We start from the raw sequence: 21,296 nt of genomic DNA on the forward strand, positions 1-21,296 counted from the left end.
CAGAAGATAAAACATTAAGGAATTAGACATCAAAATTGGTTTTCAGTTGATTCAATCATAAGTTAACTCCAAGATGTAATAGCCAAGGAGATCAAGACCCAAGATTCTCTATGACTATTCTATGGCAGGCGCAAAGAAAAGGAGTGAGACAGATTAATTGCCCAATGGATGGTGTGTGCTAGTCTCTTCTGCTCTATTTATCTAGAAAAATAAGTAAGTGTTGTAAACAAAATTCCCAGAATGGAAATAAAAACTTCCAAATTAATCCCAGGTCTCTGTTTTTCAAGAGGAACCTCTAAAAGATCACTGCTAAGAAAAGTTTTGCATCACTTGACATTTAATTTGAAATCATTTATCTTCAAGTTAGCAACAATTAGGTGCTACTATCAGCCATTCATCATGAATTGCAGAAGAATACATTTCCCCCAGAGGAGAGAGAACAGTGCCTTGAATAGAGAAAGTCAAGGAAAACCACCACAGTTGAGAGCAGATGTTTTAAAAATAAATGTCCTTTACTTGTCCCCTCATGAGGCACATAAGTTATATTGTGATATCATTGCTTTGTCCCTTGTACCATACAAAAGCGGCACCATGCTAGCGAAATTCTAATAAACAGAATTCAGTACTTAGTCCTGTATTATAAAAATGGACCATCCAAAACATATTTCCATGGGAATAAACATATGCTAATTAGTTAGCATATATGGCTCGCGAGACAGGCACATGGTACATTCAACAAGAGAAGAAAGTAGTAGTGTGGTCACCTTTTAATTGCATGGGTTTGAATCTAAGCCAATTATATTACTCCATTAACTCTGCCTAATGAAACCAATATGGAATTAACATGAAATACACATTTTAGAAAGAAATGTGTATCTGTCACTACCTCAGTAGGTAAATTTGAGGCATTAACTTTGGAGAAACAATACAAACTCTCAGAAGAAAAAGTAGTAGGGGGAGTGAAGAGAAAGAAAGAACTGTAGGAGCTGAATGTTACTTAAATGTAAATGTTAACTACATCCAGGTGCAGAATCATTATTTGAAGGTCATGGGAACAGAATTTAGTTGGCCTCAAGTGGAGGTTTGGGTGTGATAAAGTCAGAATTTTTGGGGTGGAAGCATGCTTTGACTCTGTCCTAATGTAATGTTGTATTAAGCTTTTATTATGTAGTGATAATACACATACGGTTTCTAAAAGTGGGTAGCTAACTATCTTATTTTAATGAATTTCCCTGATTGAAGGAAGTTGGTTCCTTCCAAGCTAATGAACCTATGCGTTTATATTTCGAATAAATAGTATACTGAAATAAAGCGACTATGCTGGGCTTCCCTGGTGGTGCAGTGGTTGGGAGTCTGCCTGCCAATGCAGGGGACACGGGTTCGAGCCCTGGTCTGGGAGGATCCCACATGCCGCGGAGCAACTAGGCCCGTGAGCCACAATTGCTGAGCCTGCGCGTCTGGAGCCTGTGCTCTGCAACGAGAGGCCGCTACAGTGAGAGGCCCACGCACCACGATGAAGAGTGGCCCCCACTTGCCGCAACTAGGGAAAGCCCTCGCACAGAGGCGAAGACCCAACACAGCCATAAATGAATGAATAAATAAATAAATGAATAAATAAAAATTAAAAAACCAAACAAACAAAAAAAACGACTATGCTACTCTCAGGGGTTTGATCATATCAGTGGTATCTCTTTCCATTCAGGAGTTGTGGCAGGATGCTATCAAAACCATTATTTACTAATTAAAGGTTTCATATGCAAGAAATCAGTAGCCCAAAAGAAAGTGGGAGAAAACATTGTTGCTGTTCCTGCTCTAAAAGCAATTTTGATTTGTCTGATCGTGTGGACAAGTCCACTCTCTTCTAGAATCCTTTAATCATGCACTGGCACAGTCAACAAATTAGGTCACTGGGCATAGACTCTAATAAGGACAGTGGCTAAATTAAGTCAATTTGATTTAATGTGTAAAATGACTTCATCATTCTTTTATATTTAGGAAGTTTAAAAAAAAAATCACATCATTGTATTAGAGAAAGGTTCACTTTTCAGAAGCCAGGGGAAGATCGGTTATTATTTTTGCTGAAAGCAGATGGTGGTCATATCTTAAAATTACATGTTACAGTGACTTGACATTGAGCTGGACACTTTAAATATAGAACATTATAGAATGACATTTAAATTATATACTAAAAGTAAGACAGGTTAGATATGTTTGAATTTAAAATACAAAGATGAATGAAAGGAAATGTCCTCAGTTGGCCAAACTAGATCTGAGTTAATAAAATAATCCCTCCCTTTCAAGATGTGTGCCATGAAAGTAACAATGACAACAGTGATTTAAAATACACTTCTGAATTGAAATACAGAAGTAAATGTGCTTGACATAGTATTTATTTTATTGTCAGCTTGCAAGGGTTGTCCCTGGAGGACTCTTCGTCCTCCAGTGGTCCTAAAGCTTTGAAATTTACTTATTCTAGATGCTTCTTCACACTTTCTCTGGTCTCCAAGTTGTAGTGTGCTGTATACTACAAAAATTCATCATGCAGCACAGACAATTTCACTTCTAACTAAGGAACACTAATTTTGGGGAAAATTCTTGCTATTTAAGACTCTTGCCAAACAATCTACAAATGGAAAGGAGTCTGGAGAATGTGAACACTATTGGCGCGTATGAAGTATTAGGTAATAAAGAAGCAATGATGAGAAGCAAGTGAGGCTGACTCTTGCATTTGTTAGATCTTATTCTGCATATCTATTAATAATGATACACCTTATGGATGCAATTTCATGTTTATAACACGCTGGGCATTGGCAGCATTGTGCACCTGTGTTTTCCATGCCCTCCCATCTGCTGCCTACAGTCATTCAGATTCAGGTGACGGAAATATTTCAGATAAAAGTTAATTAGCCTGCACTCTGCAGATCAAATCTCTACAGTTCAGCATTAAATAGAAATCTTCTGGGCAACTGCTGAAAGTAGCCTGAGGCTGCCCTTCCTAAAATTAAAAATGTAAGATTCGTTTTTCTAGAAAAAGAAACCTTTAGTACTCTCTTTATATTTCACGCATAGATTTGATCAAACTTTTCACATATATTTGTTCTTACTCATTTTATTTTTTTATCTCTGTATATATATCGAAAATGGAAGAGAGATTAGAAATATTTTTTTTCAGCTGCAGTGATAGAATGAAAATGATATAGAGTTAGAAATTCTCCCGAGTCTGGACTCTATTATTAGTACACCAACCAATGTTGATCAAGCCCCAGAACTTTCCTCAGTTTCTCAGTTTTTAAAATGGGACCAACACCAACTACCTATGTTTCATAAATACTTTGTGCAAGACTCAATAATGCTTAATATTTTATTTAAAAATAATGCACAAAATGCAGAAAACTCCTATTGCTAAAAGGACCCCACCTTCTCCGTAAATATTTATCTTATTAATTGTCAACAGTTAAGTTCTCAAATAGCTTCCTTTATTGAAACTATATATATATATATATATATATATATATATTTTAACCCATAGGAAACTAAATCATAGTCTTCTTTACTTCTAGATAACTGGAGCAGAAATGGGCTGAACACAACTAAATATAGCCAGTCTTTGAACCCACATCACATAGAGAGAGAGTAGGGACAAAGAAACAATCCCAAATGAGTCCTCCCATCCATTTTTACGGTATCAGATAATATTTCTAATGCCTTTCAATACCCAAGACTAATTAACCACTCTACCTATTGCTTCTGTACTAATTGCAGATTTCCTGTTTACTCAAAGGAATTCAGAGGGAGGTGTTTTCTTCTTTACCCGGTCGCCTAAAGCTCAGGGACATCGTCTAAATAAGTCAGAAGGAGCAGGTGCTCTTTCCGACAGGTGCTTTTAGAGTTCCTCAGGGGACTGAAAGACTCTGGCAGTCTGGGATCTTCTATGTCCATTCCCCGCGCTAGTCATTAGAACCTCGACTGCTCTCCACGCTCCTGAACTTCGACTTCTATTCAACACTTCCATAGGGTATCCACTAGGTTTCTCCCAACTGGTCAAAACGTGAAGATTTTTTTCGCTTATTCTCCCACTTCCTTACTTCCATCTGCTACTCTACCTCTCATTTTATGTCCATCTGCGCTTTAAAATGTTTTATTTTACTTCTACTGAGATCCTTCTAACTATAACCTACGGATATGGTCCGATCCTTAAACAATATCAAAGTTGCAAAGCCCCACGACCCTCAGGTCTTCATCCGCGTTCCCTTTCCTCGCCCTCCCTCCGCCCCCGCTACCGTCCCGGCCCCCAGCGGTGCCCATCTCCACTCCACGCGCCAGACTCCTCTCACCTGACTCTCCCACGGAAACTCGTGGCGCACGATGCTGATAACTGGAATGTGCAGGACGGAGCTGACCAAGTCGAGCTCCATCATCTCGCCCAGGCCCTGCGGGAAGGCGAGCAGCGCCGATACCCCTTGCACCACCACGGTGTGACACACGCTCTGCAGAAAGGAGAAAGGGTCACTGCTCCACGGCGAGCTAGGGGAGGAGAAGGGCAAGAGCGGCAGATCGCCCAGGCCCGCCTCGATGGCCATCACTACTTCCAAAGACAGGTTGTAGGGCAGCAGCCCTTCCACTCGGTTCAGGTTGTCCACGGCGAAGAGGAGGGCATCCCGAGGCCACAGGGTCTCGGCCCGGTCGTCCTCCCCGGGCTTCCGTGCGCCCGGCGGCCCCCGGCCATACAGGGCGCTCCCCAACCAGCGTGCGCCCGGCGAGGGCGCCGGGGGCCGCCAAGTCCCTGGCTCAGGTTCATCTCGCTGGGCACCTGTCCGGCTGCCGTCCGGGGCGCGGCTGGCCGTGCGGGGGGCCGTGGTCCAGGGCTGCAAGTGCACCGCGCCCACCCTCACCGCGTGTCCGATGCGCTTGAGGATCTGGCAGGGTTGCGGGTGCGAGGAGGAGCCGGGCACGCCGGCCAGCACCAGTGCGCAGGGCGGCGGCAGCAGCAGACAGACCCTGCTCAGCAGCCACCACAAACTCAGTCTCCTCATTCCTGAGACCCGCAGGGAGAAAGCGCGCCCCCTCCGGCCCCCGGCTCTCCCCCGGGCAGCCGCCGCCTAAGGTCTCCGCCCCCAGGTTCCGCTGGCAGCTCACTCCGCGCAGCGAAGCTGTCCCAGGAGCTGAAGCGGACTCCGGGCCATCTAAGTTGGAGCCTAGCGCGCCCTAGGCAGTCTCGGGACCTGCTCCCAAGTCCCTCCGCCTCGCATCCTCTGCCCGCCCGGTCCCTGCGCTGAGTGGGGTGGGCGGCGCTGGTCACCCGCGGCTTGGGCGCTTGTTCCCCGCCCGCCCCATCCGCAGGGCGGCTCGGGCACTGCGTCCGGCCCCGCGGGAAAGCTGGACTGAGAAGCGGCTGGGATTCCTAGGGGGCAACGGTGACCGAGGAGGCAAGGTTCTCACTTGGATTCTTGTCTCGCCCAGGCGAGACCCACTTATTTCCTTGGGGTCGCGCAGGAGAAGGCGTTCACGCCCGGGGTGCGGAAAAGCAGCCAAAGCCTCCTTGCTCCACCGTCGGCCACCCTCTCGCGGGCTCCCCCAGCGCTGGCTTCATTTTTCTTCTTCCCTCGCTACTTCCTCTCTTCCTTTCTTTCGTCCTCTTTCCGCCCAGTCGCCGCCGCCGCCGGCTTCCTCAGAGGAGCGACGCGACTGGCCAGCAAAGGGTGGTTCTGCTGGGAGCGCAAAGTTCTCCCCGCCTCAGCCGGCGCCTCTCTGCTGCTGAGCCCTGGCGCCAGCCTGTCGCTTGGCTGTGCTAGACGGCCACTGTTGGTGAGATTCCCGGGTGGCGCTTCCCGCGCCCCTGGCAAGTTCTCTCCCCTCCAAGGCTAGGGGTCATAGTTCGCGAAATTCCTTGCGACCTAAGAGGGAGAATTCTGGATTCGGAGTTGCGCCCGAGGAATCTGAAATCCAGTAGGTTGAAAGAGGCCGTGATTTTAAGAAGCTTCTCTTCGATGTCTTGCTTTAACGGTTTTTCTAGCTGAGGGTATTAAAGCAAGAATCATATACACGTTGAATCTCGGCTTCCTGCTCTCTGGCGCATGGGCCTTTGCCAATTTTTAAGGATCCCAATGTTTTGGGATTCTCAAAATTATAACAGTGAATTCGAAGCAATTATTTGATCAAGAAATTAAAGAGATTTAAAATACTTTGAAAGTATACTTTCAAGCACAGTCAACAGCAGTTTGTAGTTTAGACCAAGGGTCCTCCAGATCACTGTTACTAGTAAGTGCTTTCATTTGTGTGGTAATACAATGAGGTCAGTGAGTTATGATTTGATCTTTTCCTCCATGATCTGAACGATCTGGAGTTAGAAGGAAGGAGGGGGTTAAGGGTAGGTCTGTGGTTTCCACACATACAGTACATTTATTTTATTTTATGCCACAGTTTCATTTAGAAGGAGAGTAGGAGAGATGTCCATGGGGCAGAGCAAGCACCCGGGATCAGGAGTTCTGAATTTCAATAACACTTCCAGAGAACCATGACCTTGGCGATTTATTTCACCTGACCTTGCCCTGCTGTTTGGATCTGGTAAATTGTTATGCAAATGCAGCTAGCTTTTAGCTCTGGAGAGTTGTTTTGATTCATGAGCTACAGTTTCCATCTTGCTTTAAATCCTTGGGCTGAAGAGGCTCTAGCTAAATAAAATTCCCAAGAAGCTTGCAAAGTGAATGTTGTTTTCCTCAGCACAGATCTTGAAAGTCATCTCAGAGCTAACCTTACCTGACATCCTAATTAGCTCTTGCAAGACTGGGATGCCGGAGAAAAGACTCCCATGAGGCAAAAGTGGAAATCACAGTAGAGTCTGAACCAGAAGGGAAGGATTCTTCCTGAGGCCATAGAGGGGCTCTCACGCATGGACGCTGGAACTTTCCTCTTGCTCCAGATGATTCCACTGATTGGGATCTGAATAAGAAAACTATAGAATTTTGTGGTCCTTGCCTTACAGGAAGACTGTGAATCAATTAATTGTGTAGGAAGGAGGTGTGTTTGTCTGTGTATGAGTATGTGTGCATGGAGGAATATGACATTCCACATTATGACCATGCCCTCGAGTGATTATCTTAGTACTTGGCATTACATGTATGTTCAAACCAGATTCCCAAGAAAGTAGTCGGTGATGAAGAACAGTTGGATCTCATCTGTTAATGGCATCCGAGAGCCGCTGTGTTACTAACACTTTCCAGTCAGGCCCTAACAAGGGTCCTACTGCCCCGTGTCCTTGGAGCCAATAGAACAGACCAAGTTCAGTTTAGAAGCAAAGTAAAGTTTTTTTCTTTGATCAGAGAACAGAGAGGTGCAGGCTCACACCCCAGAGAACGTGCTTTCTCTGACAGGCTACAGGTGGGGCTGCTTTATAGGGATCTCGTCAGTGGCGGGGCGGGGCGGGGGGTGGGGGTGGGGGTAGGCAGCGTCCTCACCGGGCACGCACAGCTGTGCTGCTTACGCCCCAGACGGAGCACGCAGGGTCTCTGGGCGGGGCCCGCTGCCGCCATCTTGAATTGAGTATCTCGCGCGGTTTCTTCACACCGCTCCCGAGCTGCGGCGTCGATGCAGCCATTTCTCACAGGGACACTCTGGTCTGAAGTGCTGAGCGTGAGGCCTCTGCACCGGCACCCCATGAGTAAGTGAAACTGGACTAAGCGCCAAGGAAAGAAAGGTTAGACTTTATTTTATTACCCGGGCTCTGTTTTTACTTCCCGGGAATTGTTAATGGGCTCTGCTGGTGCCCGTTGTGTGTCCTTTAGGCCTCTCACGAGTCCTGGGCTACTGGGGGGGAATGCCTCTCCTGGCTGCTCATAGAATAGAGGATGCTTCCCACAGTTCTGAGGACAGTGCTGGCTCATGATAAAACGATAGCCAAATCGTTCAAATGCTGTTTGGTGAAGAGCAGCCCTTCCTTCTTGTGCTTCCTCTGGTTTCTTCCAGGGTTTTTCAATTATGCTACCCTGATTTCCTTCCCATGTTCGCATGCTGCTTGGCTCTCTTTCCATATCACTGTAATCTGAACATCTCTGACATGATTCTTTTCTCTCCTTTCCCCACATCTTCCTTTTTCTTTCCCCTTTTTCACGCTTCAGTGGTCATAATTTTGAAAGCTTTTTAAAGATTCAGTCATCAGTTCAATGACCATTTATGAAACTCCTACTATGTGCAGGCATTGCTGCAGAACTGTCCAGGGGAATGGATGAATAAACTCTAGTTCAGAGAAGTTGAGGATATTTTTTTTTCCTGCACAAAGTCACATAGTTAATGAGTGAACAAAATGCTAACATCGAGCTTATATTTTAGTGGGAGAGACAGACAATAAAACATACAAGTAAGTAAATGTAGGATGTGTTAGTTGATACTAAGGGGAAAAATAAAGCGGTAAAAAAGAAGTATTATGGAGGAGACTGGGTAGTAATTTTAGATAGGGGAGCCAGGGTAAACCCCTCTGAGAAGATTACTTTTGAATAAAGACCTAAAGGGAGGTGAGGAAGTGATTCATATGAATACTTAAAGCAAGAATTTCCGAGCAGAGGAAACAGCAAGTGCAAAGGCCCTGAGGCAGGAGTGTTTCCAGTATGTTTGAAGAGTAGTGACGGGTCCAGAGTTGCTGGAGCAACATGACCCAGTACAAGAGTGATGGCTGGTGAGGTCAGACAGGCAATGAGAAAGCGGCAGACAAAGTAAGCCAATCATTAACTTTGACTTCTACTCTGAAAAGGATGAGAAGGCACTGGAAAGGAGAGAGTTAAGAAGAACTTAGGGACTTGTGTTTTACCAGGACCACTCTAGCTGCTCTGTTGATAATTAGAGGAAAGATGGGCTAGGATGGAAGTCAGGAGACCAGGTATGACGCTGTTGCAGTAATCCACGAGAGATAATATTGCTGTCAAATCATAAAACAACTTTATTGCATTAGTGTTATGATTCCCATTCTATAGAATAGAAAATCATGTCTGAGGAAAGTTGAGTTATTTGCACAAAGTCATCAGATAGTTAGTGAGTGGCAGTGTGGATTAGAAATTTTAAGTTCATCCCAGCTGCATTGTTGGTAGCAAGAATCAGCCAAATTTCGAAATTGGCTCACTCAGAGAAGATGAAGCTCTTTTTATTACCAGATTTGAGATGAGAACTACTAATCTAAGAACCCACGTTGGAGAGTCAAATAAACAAAAACAAATCCAAATGTTCACAATTTAAAATGTGCTTTTGTGCACATCTCTGTTTTCTGGTACCCGGCATGGGTAGACTGAAAGTTGAGATATTCGGAGGTAGCCCAGGAAAGGCTACAGTGAAGGATGCTGTGTGAGTCAAAAACTTGGATGCTGTTCTCATCTCTGGTTCCCTGTGGATGTGACATTTAACCTCCTGGAGCTCAAGCTTTCACCTGTGTACTGGGGTTGTGGTGACAGCTCTTGGTGGTTGTCTGCATGGCAGTGCACGGACTCCTGTGAACCCTTTCAAGTTCCACGGAAAGAGGAAGCTTCTTGTAGGGCTATCAGTTCTGTCACATTTATAAAGGTTTGGAAAACTATCTTTTTTTTTTTTTTTTGCCTATACCCTGACATATTTCAAGTTCTACCCATATCTAGCTTTGTTTTTGTAGATGGCAACAATATTAAATGGCGTGTTTCTATCTGGGTCTGTCTTTTATGCAGTAGTAACCGTGTAGGTTTTTAAAATCAATATTCAGATGAAAAGTGTGCTCACCTTTAACTAATAACACGCATGAGCCCAATTGTGCCCTCTCCTATGTCAACTTCTCTGTCTCTGTTGCGAGAGACCTCATGGTTATAAGAAGCTTTCTGGGTAGAAACAAACAAACCAGAAAATATGTGGAGTTGGTAGAGGAGCCATGGTAGCAGAATTTGAGGAGGGAATGAATCTAGAGAATCTAGGAAAAAAGCAAGTCAGTTTAGAGGAGCAGACCCTGAGGGCTCATCTATATAAAGCTTAATTATTCTTTTCTTGTTCCCCTAGTTAAAAAAAAAAAAGCCTATGTCGACTTGAAACCTTGTAACATTATCCTATATTCTACTAATTAGGCATTAATTTTGGCAATAGTCATCCTCTTCTAAAAATGCAAATAACTCTCATGATTATGGGACTATCCATCGCACATTAGTGTAAATTATTTTACCCCAATTGTTGTAAAATTAATATCGTGTTGGGAATTTTGGTGGGGAGGGGAAAGGAATTCATTTTGTATTATAAGGGAATTTGGGGATATAGAAAAGAACCAGTGGGATTTCACTAAAGAAGTTTTGGGCAATCTGAGGGACTGGAAACAGGAGAAAAAGAGTATTAGGAACTAAGAAAATGGGATGATGAAAAGGAAGCAAAAAATTATTAGTCCATCTTGACTATTTCAAATAGTGCTTAAGCTTTGCCCTTATACTGGAAAAATAAAGAGAAATGGTTTCTCTTTTGTACCACATGATCACCTATACCTGGGAAACCAAATTCAGTGCAAAGTTATTACCAACATATAAATTAGGAACTGACAATAGTTGTCTTTCAGCTGTGAATAAGAACACAGCTGTGGTGTCTTCAGACTAGTTGTCAGGGCAGTAAGTTATCACCTGTGATGAGAGCGTGGCCTTTTCAACATCCACCAGGATTGTTAGCTGAGCGTTTGGATCTCCTGATTCTTGTCCTAAACAACGCACCACAGGGAACTCAAATAGGACTCGGAGAGGCCAATATGGCAGTCTCCCTCCATCTCTCTCTTTCTTTTATTCTAATCATTCCAATTTAGTGTTTATCCAAATGAGTTATAGAATAAAACTTGGCCCATTACAGATTGTGACATTTTTAAAGGACTTTCTTGCCCAGTTTGTAGCATGAATTTTATAACTAGCCAAAAGAATTTGGGAATTTTCTAAAGGCTATTTGCCTTTCTAGATCTCATGCCTTACATCTGTGAAAAGCATTTTGTTTTTAAAAAAATAGTTTTTGTTTCTTTAGAAAGAGATTTTAAGGGAGGTTTTCAGAACATGCACAAGAATTGGTAAATCTTCGTTATTCTAGAGCTTATTATCTTGAGTGTCTTTTTCATGTCAGGCACTTTGTATACATGATCTGCTAATGTTTTATAGATGATGAAACTGTTGCTTGGTGAGGTTGAGTCATTTGCAAAGGACTGGGAGGCAAACCTAGATTTGATTCTCTGACTCCAAAGTCCATGCTCTTTTAATTTCCACTTCAGACCTGGCTGACTCTTGAACCATTATCTAACTAATGTATAGGGATGAACATAATCACAGAGCTACTTGATTATCACTTGTCAGAGTATATAAATGAAAACTCTAAAAGTTTTAACATTGAAGGAGGTCTTAGGGAATGGTTTTCTCACTGTTTAATAATGCACATAAATAGGCATGAATCATAATTTTCTATTCTCATATTGGGCCACAAAATATCCAGGAGATATATTATCTATTTCAGTTGTGAAATGACTCCTACCATGGCTACAGTTGGAATGTCATTGGAAATATTATCTCATAACTCATTATCCTCTTTAGGATCTCTGTTCAGCAACCATATAGGATATCAAGAAATATTTCAATATGTAAAAGTTTAGGTGATTTGGGATGGTGCTTCTGGAACGTTCTTGGGAAAAGTTTAGTTCAAGGGCAACCTTTATTCTCCATGAGGAAGACCAGAGTCTTTTCTTCATAGACTGTAATTGACAAGACTTCTATCCTGATCAAAATATTGAAGAGTTTGCTTGGTATAAGCTAGCTCACTCAAAAATGAGTTTGGATATACTTTATATTGAGATGTGTGAGTTTTGGCTAAACAGAGTTATCCTCTGTGCCATTTCCAAGTGCTACAATTGATGCAGACAGAAAAGAAAAAGATCTCATGATTTTGCTGAAGGATAACCTCCTGGGAACTGAACCTCTCTTTGAAATGAGAGCTAGTCATCTAGAAATTGTTAGTGAAAGAGGAATTACCTCTTCCTGAATTTGAAACCCCCTCAAAAAACACTGTACCTTTTTCTTCTGGGGGGGGGGTGCCATAATTGGGTTAAAAAATCAATTGCTCCCCTTCCCAACAGTTCTATCACTGTAGTATACACTATGGAGGGCAGACTGAGAAGGACTGAGACGGTAGCAGCAGTGATTAGCTTATGATCACATGGAATTCTACCAAGAGCTCAATGGGAAAACATTCCGTCCATTAAAAATGCTGGTATAATGAGACTGATTAGGATGAAGCAGGTTGAAAATAATAACTACTGTATTCTGGAATGGGATGACACCTCTTTTTTTTGAAGAGCTTAATGCATTTTTGCAAAATTAAAAAAAATTTCTAAAGAAGAGGGTAGACATATTAATATATTTATCTAGTTTTAAATCAATTATAAATAGCTGATGCCTACAGCAGAGAGTCAATAAATGAATAGCCCAAGGTTCCACAGCAGAATTAAAATCCCATTTCTTTTATAGCAGTAAAAATGGGAGGCAGAATTTACTACTGTGACCACAGATGGGGGAGCTGGTGCTGTGTAGTCTGGTGTTTCTCCTCTGATCTGCTCTCAAGCAAAGAGACCCCTATTTGGTTCTGATATTTGATGCCATTAAGGTGAGGGCTGAGCTTTCTGGTAATGAAAACACTTGCAGCCCATTTGTTTATAATGGCCATATCTGCCTTAATCTTCATTTGTATTTTTTAGCTGAGAGGTTTGCAGTTTCCTCCAGCCTTAGTATGGCTTCTTCCTGAAGTCCTTCATCTGGTTGGTGGCTCAGTCATGTTTCTGTGGAGTTTTGAAAATGGTCTTCAGCAAGAGCAATCTTCCTTTGCTATTGTACCAGCTATTCAATCTTCCTTTTTAAGACTCCCTGCTAGCTCCCTACTGCTTTCTAAATCAAGCTGTGATTTTCCTGGTTTATCAGCTTCAACATCATGGGGTTTAAATTTGCTATTAGAGACTTTTTTTTTTTTTTTTTTTTTTTTTTACTGGTATCTTCTCCAGTGCCGAAATATATCATCTTCACTCCAGAAGTGGGTGGCCTGGCAGCATCCACAGTTAGTGGTGCAGGCATCTGTGTATGTATGGGATACAGTCTGTATGTATATGGGATGTAATCTCCCATTGTCTATAGCTTTTTTGCTTTTGCATCCATAATTTTCAAGTGACTACAGTATCTGTAGGTTGCCTGTATATTATTTTGTTCTGATTCTGTAGTGCCAGCAAGTCTTTTTCTACATAGTCGGGGGCTGTGGTTTAAAGAAATGAAACTAGCTAATGCAATCTTTGACTATATTTTTCACAAGGTCAGAAAATATGATAGTGAAATTACACTGAATCCTATGAGTATATTAGGAAAGTCTTGAGTAATATATTCATGTATAATGTATTATAAAATAGATGTGTGTATAATAAAAATATAATTTAGCAGTAGGTACGAGTTGAATTATTAATCTCAATTCTCTATTCCCCTGTATTAGTAACATGGCCTCATGCTAGGTGGAATATATATCCCTAGTCCTTGATTTGGGGCTTGGCTAGCCCATTGCTTTGACCAATGGAATTTTAGTGGATATGATGCAAACAAAGGCTTGATATGTGCTTGCACAGTTGGACTTGTTTTCTTGAGCTCCCACTTTTCACCCAAAGAAAAGTATTCTTTGGTTAGCTGCTGGTCCAAAGACCATGAGAGGTATGTAGAACAGACCTGGACCCAACTGCAGCTTGAAGCCAAGTCCAAATGACTTCAGCCTGGATCAGCTGAATTCCAGTGAACAGCTGTCTGGTGAGTGAGAAATAAGTGCTATGCTTTATGCTGAGATTGTTTTGTTATCTGTTATGCAGCAAAGTGACTGACACACATGTATAAATCTGTGGGAAAAATTAATTAGATGCATTGTGTTCACTTTCAGGAGAAACATGCCAAAGATAAACCAGAGAATTATAGGTTAAGAAAAAACTCTCAGACATCTCCATAGTATATCCTGGGGTTAGCCCACATTCAGTCCAAGCTCCTACATTTGTTGGGTTGGCCAAAAAGTTCATTTGGATTTTTCCGTAAGATGTTACAGAAAAAGAAGAATGAAATTTTTGGCCAATCCAATGCTTTTGTAACCTCACACTGTGAATATTCACACTCTTTTCATGACCCAACACAATGAAGATATTGAACCAGCATGAAATTGAACATATTTAGCAAGTACTTATGAAAAACAATTACATAAATTCATATAGTGCCTAGAATAAGCATTATCAAGGTTAAAATGAATACATCTAGTCACAAAATAATCTTAAAATAACATATACTTTATTTGCACTTTTCAAATAGCATGAAGAGAGATACATACAGTGTAGTAATATTAAAAAATTTTTTTATCTTTCCCATTCATTTCCTTTATTCACTGCAACTTTTTCCACATTTCTTTCATTTTAAATTGTCCTTAAAATCTCCTTTTCCCTGTTCGAAGATTTTCTCAGCCATAGCCTGTGTTCTCTGCCTCTAGCTTTCTTCGGGGTTCTGCATAACAAACCCTGAGAGAACTGAGCCCAATCCAGCTGTCAGGAGACTGAGGACTTCAAGCCAGAATCTTCTTTAGTGCCCAGAGTTAGGATAAAGACTGGGAACACTCATAATTTAATAACTGCTGACACATCACTTGTGGAAACGAAATCAGGTCTGTGTTAGGGATATGATAAATGTTTGGTGTAGAATGCAGACACAAGTGAAAAGGTCCCTGCCTTGGTGTTAGAGAATTCTGTTGTTCCAACAAAGCATTAAAAAGATATGAGAAATAAAGCTTGAAATGGAAGATACTTCCTGAATTGCTAGTGAGTTCTTTGTAAGAATATCAAACATAAAGGAATCAACAGAAAAATGTTAGACGACAGAAAATACAATATATGCCAGAAATCAGAAAGTGGGCCTAATAGGATAAAATAAAGCTTAAATATATTATTATTATTTTTTTATGAATGAATTTATTTATTTATTTATTTATTTATGGCTGTGTTGGGTCTTCGTTTCTGTGCGAGGGCTTTCTCTAGTTGTGGCAAGTGGGGGCCACTCTTCATCACGGTGCGTGGGCCTCTCACTATTGCGGCCTCTCTTCTTGCGGAGCACAGGCTCCAGACACGCAGGCTCAGTAGCTGTGGCTCACAGGCCCAGTTGCTCCGCGGCATATGGAATCTTCCCAGACCAGGGCTCGAACCCGTGTCTCCTGCATTAGCAGGCAGATTCTCAACCATAGCGCCACCAGGGAAGCCCTAAATATATTATTAATACACATATATACATATAAATATTGTTTTTAATTTGACATAGTAAATATAGGGGTTCCCAAATTTTATGGTCTCCAAATCAGTGGCATTTTGGGTTGTAAAAATGCCACTTTACTTTCTATAGTTAAAATTTAATATAGCTTTCAAATTTCCATTCCTACTGATGGTGAAAAACAAAATAGGCCAATTTAAGGATATTCAATCTGTTTGATTTAACACAATCCCTTAGGGTTCTTTCTCTCCCATTCTCCCTTCTTCCCTTTCCTGGGGTGGAAGTGGACTTATGAATTGTCCTGGTGTTCAGTGAGGGGAGTTAGTTTTGTGGGCACCTCTCTCTCTGTTCTGGCTTACACTGGCATCTCCCGATGTGGGCTGCATCTTCTTTTGAAGCCTTAAGCAACATGCCTTCTGTGTCCTCCTTGTTCTAACTCCAGGATTCTTTGAGCCATTGGCTTTTCAGCCACTTCTACACATCTCTTAAGCAGCTATGAGAATTTTCTGACGCTTGTCCATACAACACCGGGGAGTGTAGAATATGGGGAGGCTGCCCTCAGGCCTCTGTCTAGGTGCTGCCCTCAGCTACTGTTCAAATGCTTAAGGACTTCTCTACAAGGCTTCCAAACCCATAAGTTATGCTCCAAGTTCCTAGGGAATAGTTCTTCCTTCTGTGGGATCCTCTTAACCAATTTGGGGTTCATATAATCAATCTTTCTCCCCCTTAAGGATTTCAACCCCATATTGGTTTTCTCTTGGTGGTAATAACAAATCACCACATATTTAGCTGCTTAAATTAACATACATATTATCTCACAGTTTCTGTGGGTCTGGAGTCCAGGCACGGCTTACCTGGGTCCTGTTCTTAGGGTCGCACCAGGCTGCAAGCCAGGTGTTGGCCAGGCTGTGTTCTCATCTGAAGGCTCAACTGGGAAAGACTCTACTTTCAACTAATTCAGGCTGTTGGCAGAACTCAGTTCCTTGGTGCCGTAGGACTGAGAGCCCTGGTATTTGGCTATTGGCTGTTGGCTGCCCTCAGATCCTAGAGACCACCAGTAATTCCTAGATGCTGCTCGCCGTTCCTTTCCATTTGGGCTTCTCCAAATTGGCAGCTTATTTTCTCAAGCCCTCAAGGAGAGACTCAGCTAAGATAATCTTATGTAAACATAATCAAAGGAATGACATCCCATTACCTTTACCATAAAACATAACCTAATCATGGGATTGACATCCTGTTAACTTTCCATATTCTGTTGGTTAGAATCAAGTCACAGGTCTTTCCTTTACTCAAGGGTAGGGATTATTTAAGGGAGTGGACACAAAGAGGTGGGGATTATGGGGACCACCCTGAGGTCTGTTCATCACAGACCCCAAAATGAGGTAGAGAGCTGGGTACCTTCAGAGGCCCACTGCAGAAAAGTTGTAGTCACATCCCCTCTACTTCTCCTTTTCCTGTCAGCTGGTAATGTTTGTATTTCTTCAACTAACTCTTACATCATCATGTACACTTTTCTAATCTATCTATGGATAAAATTTATGACCTAAGGGTTGATCTGTAGATCTTTCAAGTTTTTAGAATTACAAAACAAAAACAAAAATTTTCTCTCTCAAGCCTGGCTCTTGAAAATGTGGGCTTTAAGAATGATCCTCTATGCTGTCATTTTGCAAAAATCTACTCAGGAGCTAAAAAGCCAAAATATGATTCTATCTTTTCTCTTTCTGCCTTAAATTATGCAATAAACCTCTTTTCTCTGTCTAGCTCTAATGATGGGATAGATGCAAAATTACAAACAAATTATCAAGAAGGAAAAATAGATCAGGTGATATTTCAAAATATAATTCTTGTCCATAGGCATGAAAACAGTGCGGAATGCTATTATTAAATGACTACTTCTTGAAAGCTTGCATATCAACATTGAGAAAGCTCACTTTTTACCAAATATAATTCAGTTGGATTAAAGAGCTGAGTATAATCACATAGGAAAGTTAAAATATATAGATCAGAGTACTTAAGGCTACATTGTTGATGCTTTGAAGAAACAATAATATACCTATGATGATTATAAAATCAAGCTATCAACAAATATGGAGGGCTGCACACATTTTTGATAAAATGATCTGGTACATGGAAATTAATACCAAAAAACAAGAAAAATAAGGAAGAAAGGAAGAAAAACTAAAAGTTGTAAATAGAAAGGTATTTTGCAGTATAATTGAAACACTGTACAAACCTGGAAAGCAAAATAAATATTTAACAAGAGAGGAATGATTAAGTTATTTATGGCATATTAATTCTATGTTATTTCATTCATTCAGTAAAAATGATGAACCTGAAAATTTTAGCTTTTGGTAAATCACCTACAAATATGAAAAAAAACCTGAGTATGTATTGCATATACTTTGCTTACAAGTCTGTGTACGGACTCTATATGTTACTGAACAAAAGTTCCTGTGCCTGATGCGCAGTGAGGCCAAACAAACCAAAAAGTCAGAGTTTGGAGCAGAGAAAGGTTTATTGCAGGGCCAAGCAAGGAGAATGGGTGACTCATGCTCAAAAAAACCTGAACTCTCCAATAGTTTTTTGGGGAGAAGTTTTTATAGGGAAAATTTGGGGTGAGGGCTGCAGGGCATGTGACTTTCTTCTGATTGGCTTGAGGACAGGACAGTGCTCACGGCATCTTGTGCTCAGCCTGAAGTTACCATCCTCCACCTGGCTGGGGGTCTTAGTTCTGCAGAAGAACTCAAGATACTGTTATGTATATTCCTTGAGGAGGAACCAGGACCCCGCCCCAAGGCTGCACTATTGTTTCTTGATTGCTCCTCCCTTGTCTCTGTATTCCCTCCCTTCCCTGATTAGAAACTGTTTGAATCTGCCCTTTGGAACTCAGGGAAGGTTAAGGAGGCTGAATGAAGCCTATTTCCTACAAACAAGAAATGGGGGACACTGAAAGGATTTGTACCAGGGAGGACCCCACAGGGTTCTGCTCCATTTCATACACATTGATAGAAATTGGAGAATGTCAGAAAAATATTAATATAACATAATGGTTATTATTTCTTTTAAATTAGTAGTGCCTCCAAAAATAAACTCAAAATGGATTGAAGACCTAAATGTAAGGCCAGAGACTATAAAACTCTTAGAGGAAAACATAGGAAGAACACTCTTTGACATAAATCACAGCACGATCCTTTTTGACCCACCTCCTAGAGAAATGGAAATAAAAACAAAAATAAAAAAATGGGACCACATGAAACTTCAAAGCTTTTGCACAGCAAAGGAAACCATAAACAAGATGAAAACACAACTCTCAGAATGGGAGAAAATATTTGCAAATGAAGCAACTGACAAAGGATTAATCTCCAAAATATACAAGCAGCTCATGCAGCTCAATATCAAAAAACCAAACAACCCAATCCAAAAATGGGCAGAAATCTAAATAGACATTTCTCCAAAGAAGATATACAGATTGCCAACAAACACATGAAAGGATGCTCAACATCACTAATCATTAGAGAAATGCAAATCAAAACTACAGTGAGGTATCACCTCACAGAACGGCCATCATCAAAATCTACAAACAATAAATGCTGGAGAGGGTGTGGAGAAAAGGAAATCCTCTTGCACTGTTGGTGGGAATGTCAATTGATACACCCACTATGGAGAACAGTATGGAGGTTCCTTAAAAAACTAAAAATAGAACTACCATATGACCCTGCAATCCCACTACTGGGCATATACCCTTAGAAAACCATAATTCAAAAAGAGTCATGTACCACAATGTTCATTGCAGCTCTATTTACAATAGCCAGGACATGGAAGCAACCTAAGTGTCCATTGACAGATGAATGGATAAAGAAGATGTGGCACATATATACAATGGAATATTACTCAGCCATAAAAAGAAAAGAAATTGAGTTATTTGTAGTGAGGTGGCTGGACCTAGAGTATGTCATACAGAGTGAAGTAAGTCAGAAAAAGAAAAATACTGTATGCTAACACACATATATGGAATCTAAAAAAAAAAAAAGCTTCTGATGAACCTAGGGGCAGGATAGGAATAAAGATGCAGACATAGAGAATGGACTTGAGGACACGGGGAGGGGAAGGGTAAGCCGGGACAAAGTGAGAGAGTAGCACTGACATATATACACTACCAAATGTAAAATCGATAGCTAGCGGGAAGCAGCCGCATCACATGGGGAGATCAGCTCAGTGCTTTGTGACCACCTAGGGGGGTGGGATAGGGAGGGTTGGAGGGAGACACAAGACGTAGGGGATATGGGGATATATGTATACATATAGCTGATTCACTTTGTTATACAGCAGAAACTAACACAACATTGTAAAGCAATTATACTCCAATAAGGATGTTAAAAAAAAATTAGTAGTGCCTCGTTTACATATTTTAAAGTGAAAAAGTAATATACAAATTAAAGTTATAACTAATCTAGCAAGTGATTACCCAGTTACCTCTCATATTTGAAACATGTTTAGGAACCAGAAAATAGGCAAAAACATATCCCAGGAGCCAAAAGAAAAAAAAAAATTGGGAATGCTGATGCTCCGAAGTTCTCACACATTTTATTTATAGAAAAACACTTCCAACTGTTACTCAGAGCATTCAAACCAGCCTTATTCCTATATCACAGCAGATTTGAAGAGATGGTCAGAAGACAGGGAGCAAACCTCAGAAAATTAATGATAATAATAAAATCCATACAATATCTTGTACTTTTTATAAAACGCATCCACGTACATTGTTTCATTTGATTCATACAAGACTTTTGAGATACTATTTTTAGAGTGTGTCCAATTTACAGAAGAGGACATTGAGACTTAAGTAGTTAAGTGTGTTTGCCCAAGATGGTGAAACGTGACATCTGACTGTCTTCCCACTTTTCAGCATAGTGGGTTCTGGATCAGTCAGACTTGTTTTGCCTCCTGGCTTTACCAGCTTTGTGAGAATCCTTAGCCTCAGTTTCTTTGTTTATAAAATGGGGAAAACATTTATTGGGCTGTTGTGCTAATTAAATGAGAAAATGCAGGTAGAGTGCTTGGCCTAGAGTCTAGCTAGTAATATGGAAAGTTTTAAATGCCTACACTATGCCTATATGCGATGAACTATGCTTCTTCATCATTCTCTTAGCTTCCATGGTTTTCATTCTAATCACGAAATTAAAAAGTTAAGAACACTGCTTTTTCAAGTGCAGGTAACATTTTTCCTTCCAGAAAATCTTAACGACTGGAAATATGTAGAATTCTACCTGATGCTACTTTATATCGTGGATTTTTAGAAGGAATACAAGGCCCAGAAAAAATGGACATCAAAAGCTTCCATCATAAGAAAAGATTTCTGTGACCTGTAGAAACTTGAGTCAAGTGGTACTCCTTTGAAATGAGCTTGAGGCATCATGTTATTCTTTCTCATGCTGTCTTTTGACTTCATGAAGTACTTAATATATTTTTTAAAGTCCTTCTGGCCAGATTAATTGGTATTTTCTAGATTATCTTACACCCATAAAAGGGCCAATCAAAGAAATAGTTTTGGTGCTGGTAATTTTTTCACACACACACACAAGCACACACACACGCATACCACACATCCTTGGCCTTGACTGTTTTGACTGCCCTGTATCGAATTTCTGTCATGTCTTTGTTTTAGTAGGTAAACCTTTGAACCCAGGGAAATAGGCCCGATTGTGTGTATAAAAAGATAATGGGATCTACTCTTTCTTGGGTCATATATATGCACTTAACTCTTTGGTACCTCTCCAAAATTGCTTATGGTACCAAATAGGTGTGCAATAAGTAGTGGCAAATTCAGACTTTCCTACTTCCAGCAGACCAGGTACTAGCTGAATTAACCATATTTTACTTGCCTTCTAGCAGTCAGAAGAATAGATGTATCACATACTGGGATGAATGAATAAATGGCAGGGACCACTGAAGGTTTCAGCTCTGGTCCTCCTTCCCACCCTCCACAACTCATCCGCAAGAATACAAAAGTGCTTCATAAACACTTCT

The 21,296-nt window shown here is 41.1% G+C and overlaps 1 protein-coding gene across 2 annotated transcripts in view; it reads right to left on the bottom strand.

Moving 5' to 3' along the window:
* GRIN3A (glutamate ionotropic receptor NMDA type subunit 3A) overlaps positions 1–5,736 on the bottom strand; it is a 155,083-nt gene extending 149,347 nt beyond the window's left edge. For both annotated transcript variants that reach the window (XM_007197094.3, XM_057549197.1), the window contains exon 1: positions 4,335–5,736. In XM_007197094.3, the coding sequence (XP_007197156.2) occupies positions 4,335–5,033 (699 nt within the window). In that variant the 5' untranslated portion in view covers positions 5,034–5,736. The remainder of the gene's footprint in view (positions 1–4,334) is intronic.
* Between the last annotated feature and the right edge of the window lie 15,560 nt (positions 5,737–21,296).

This window comes from Balaenoptera acutorostrata, chromosome 6 (assembly GCF_949987535.1).
Source record: "Balaenoptera acutorostrata chromosome 6, mBalAcu1.1, whole genome shotgun sequence".
Classification (NCBI taxonomy): Eukaryota; Metazoa; Chordata; class Mammalia; order Artiodactyla; family Balaenopteridae; genus Balaenoptera; species Balaenoptera acutorostrata.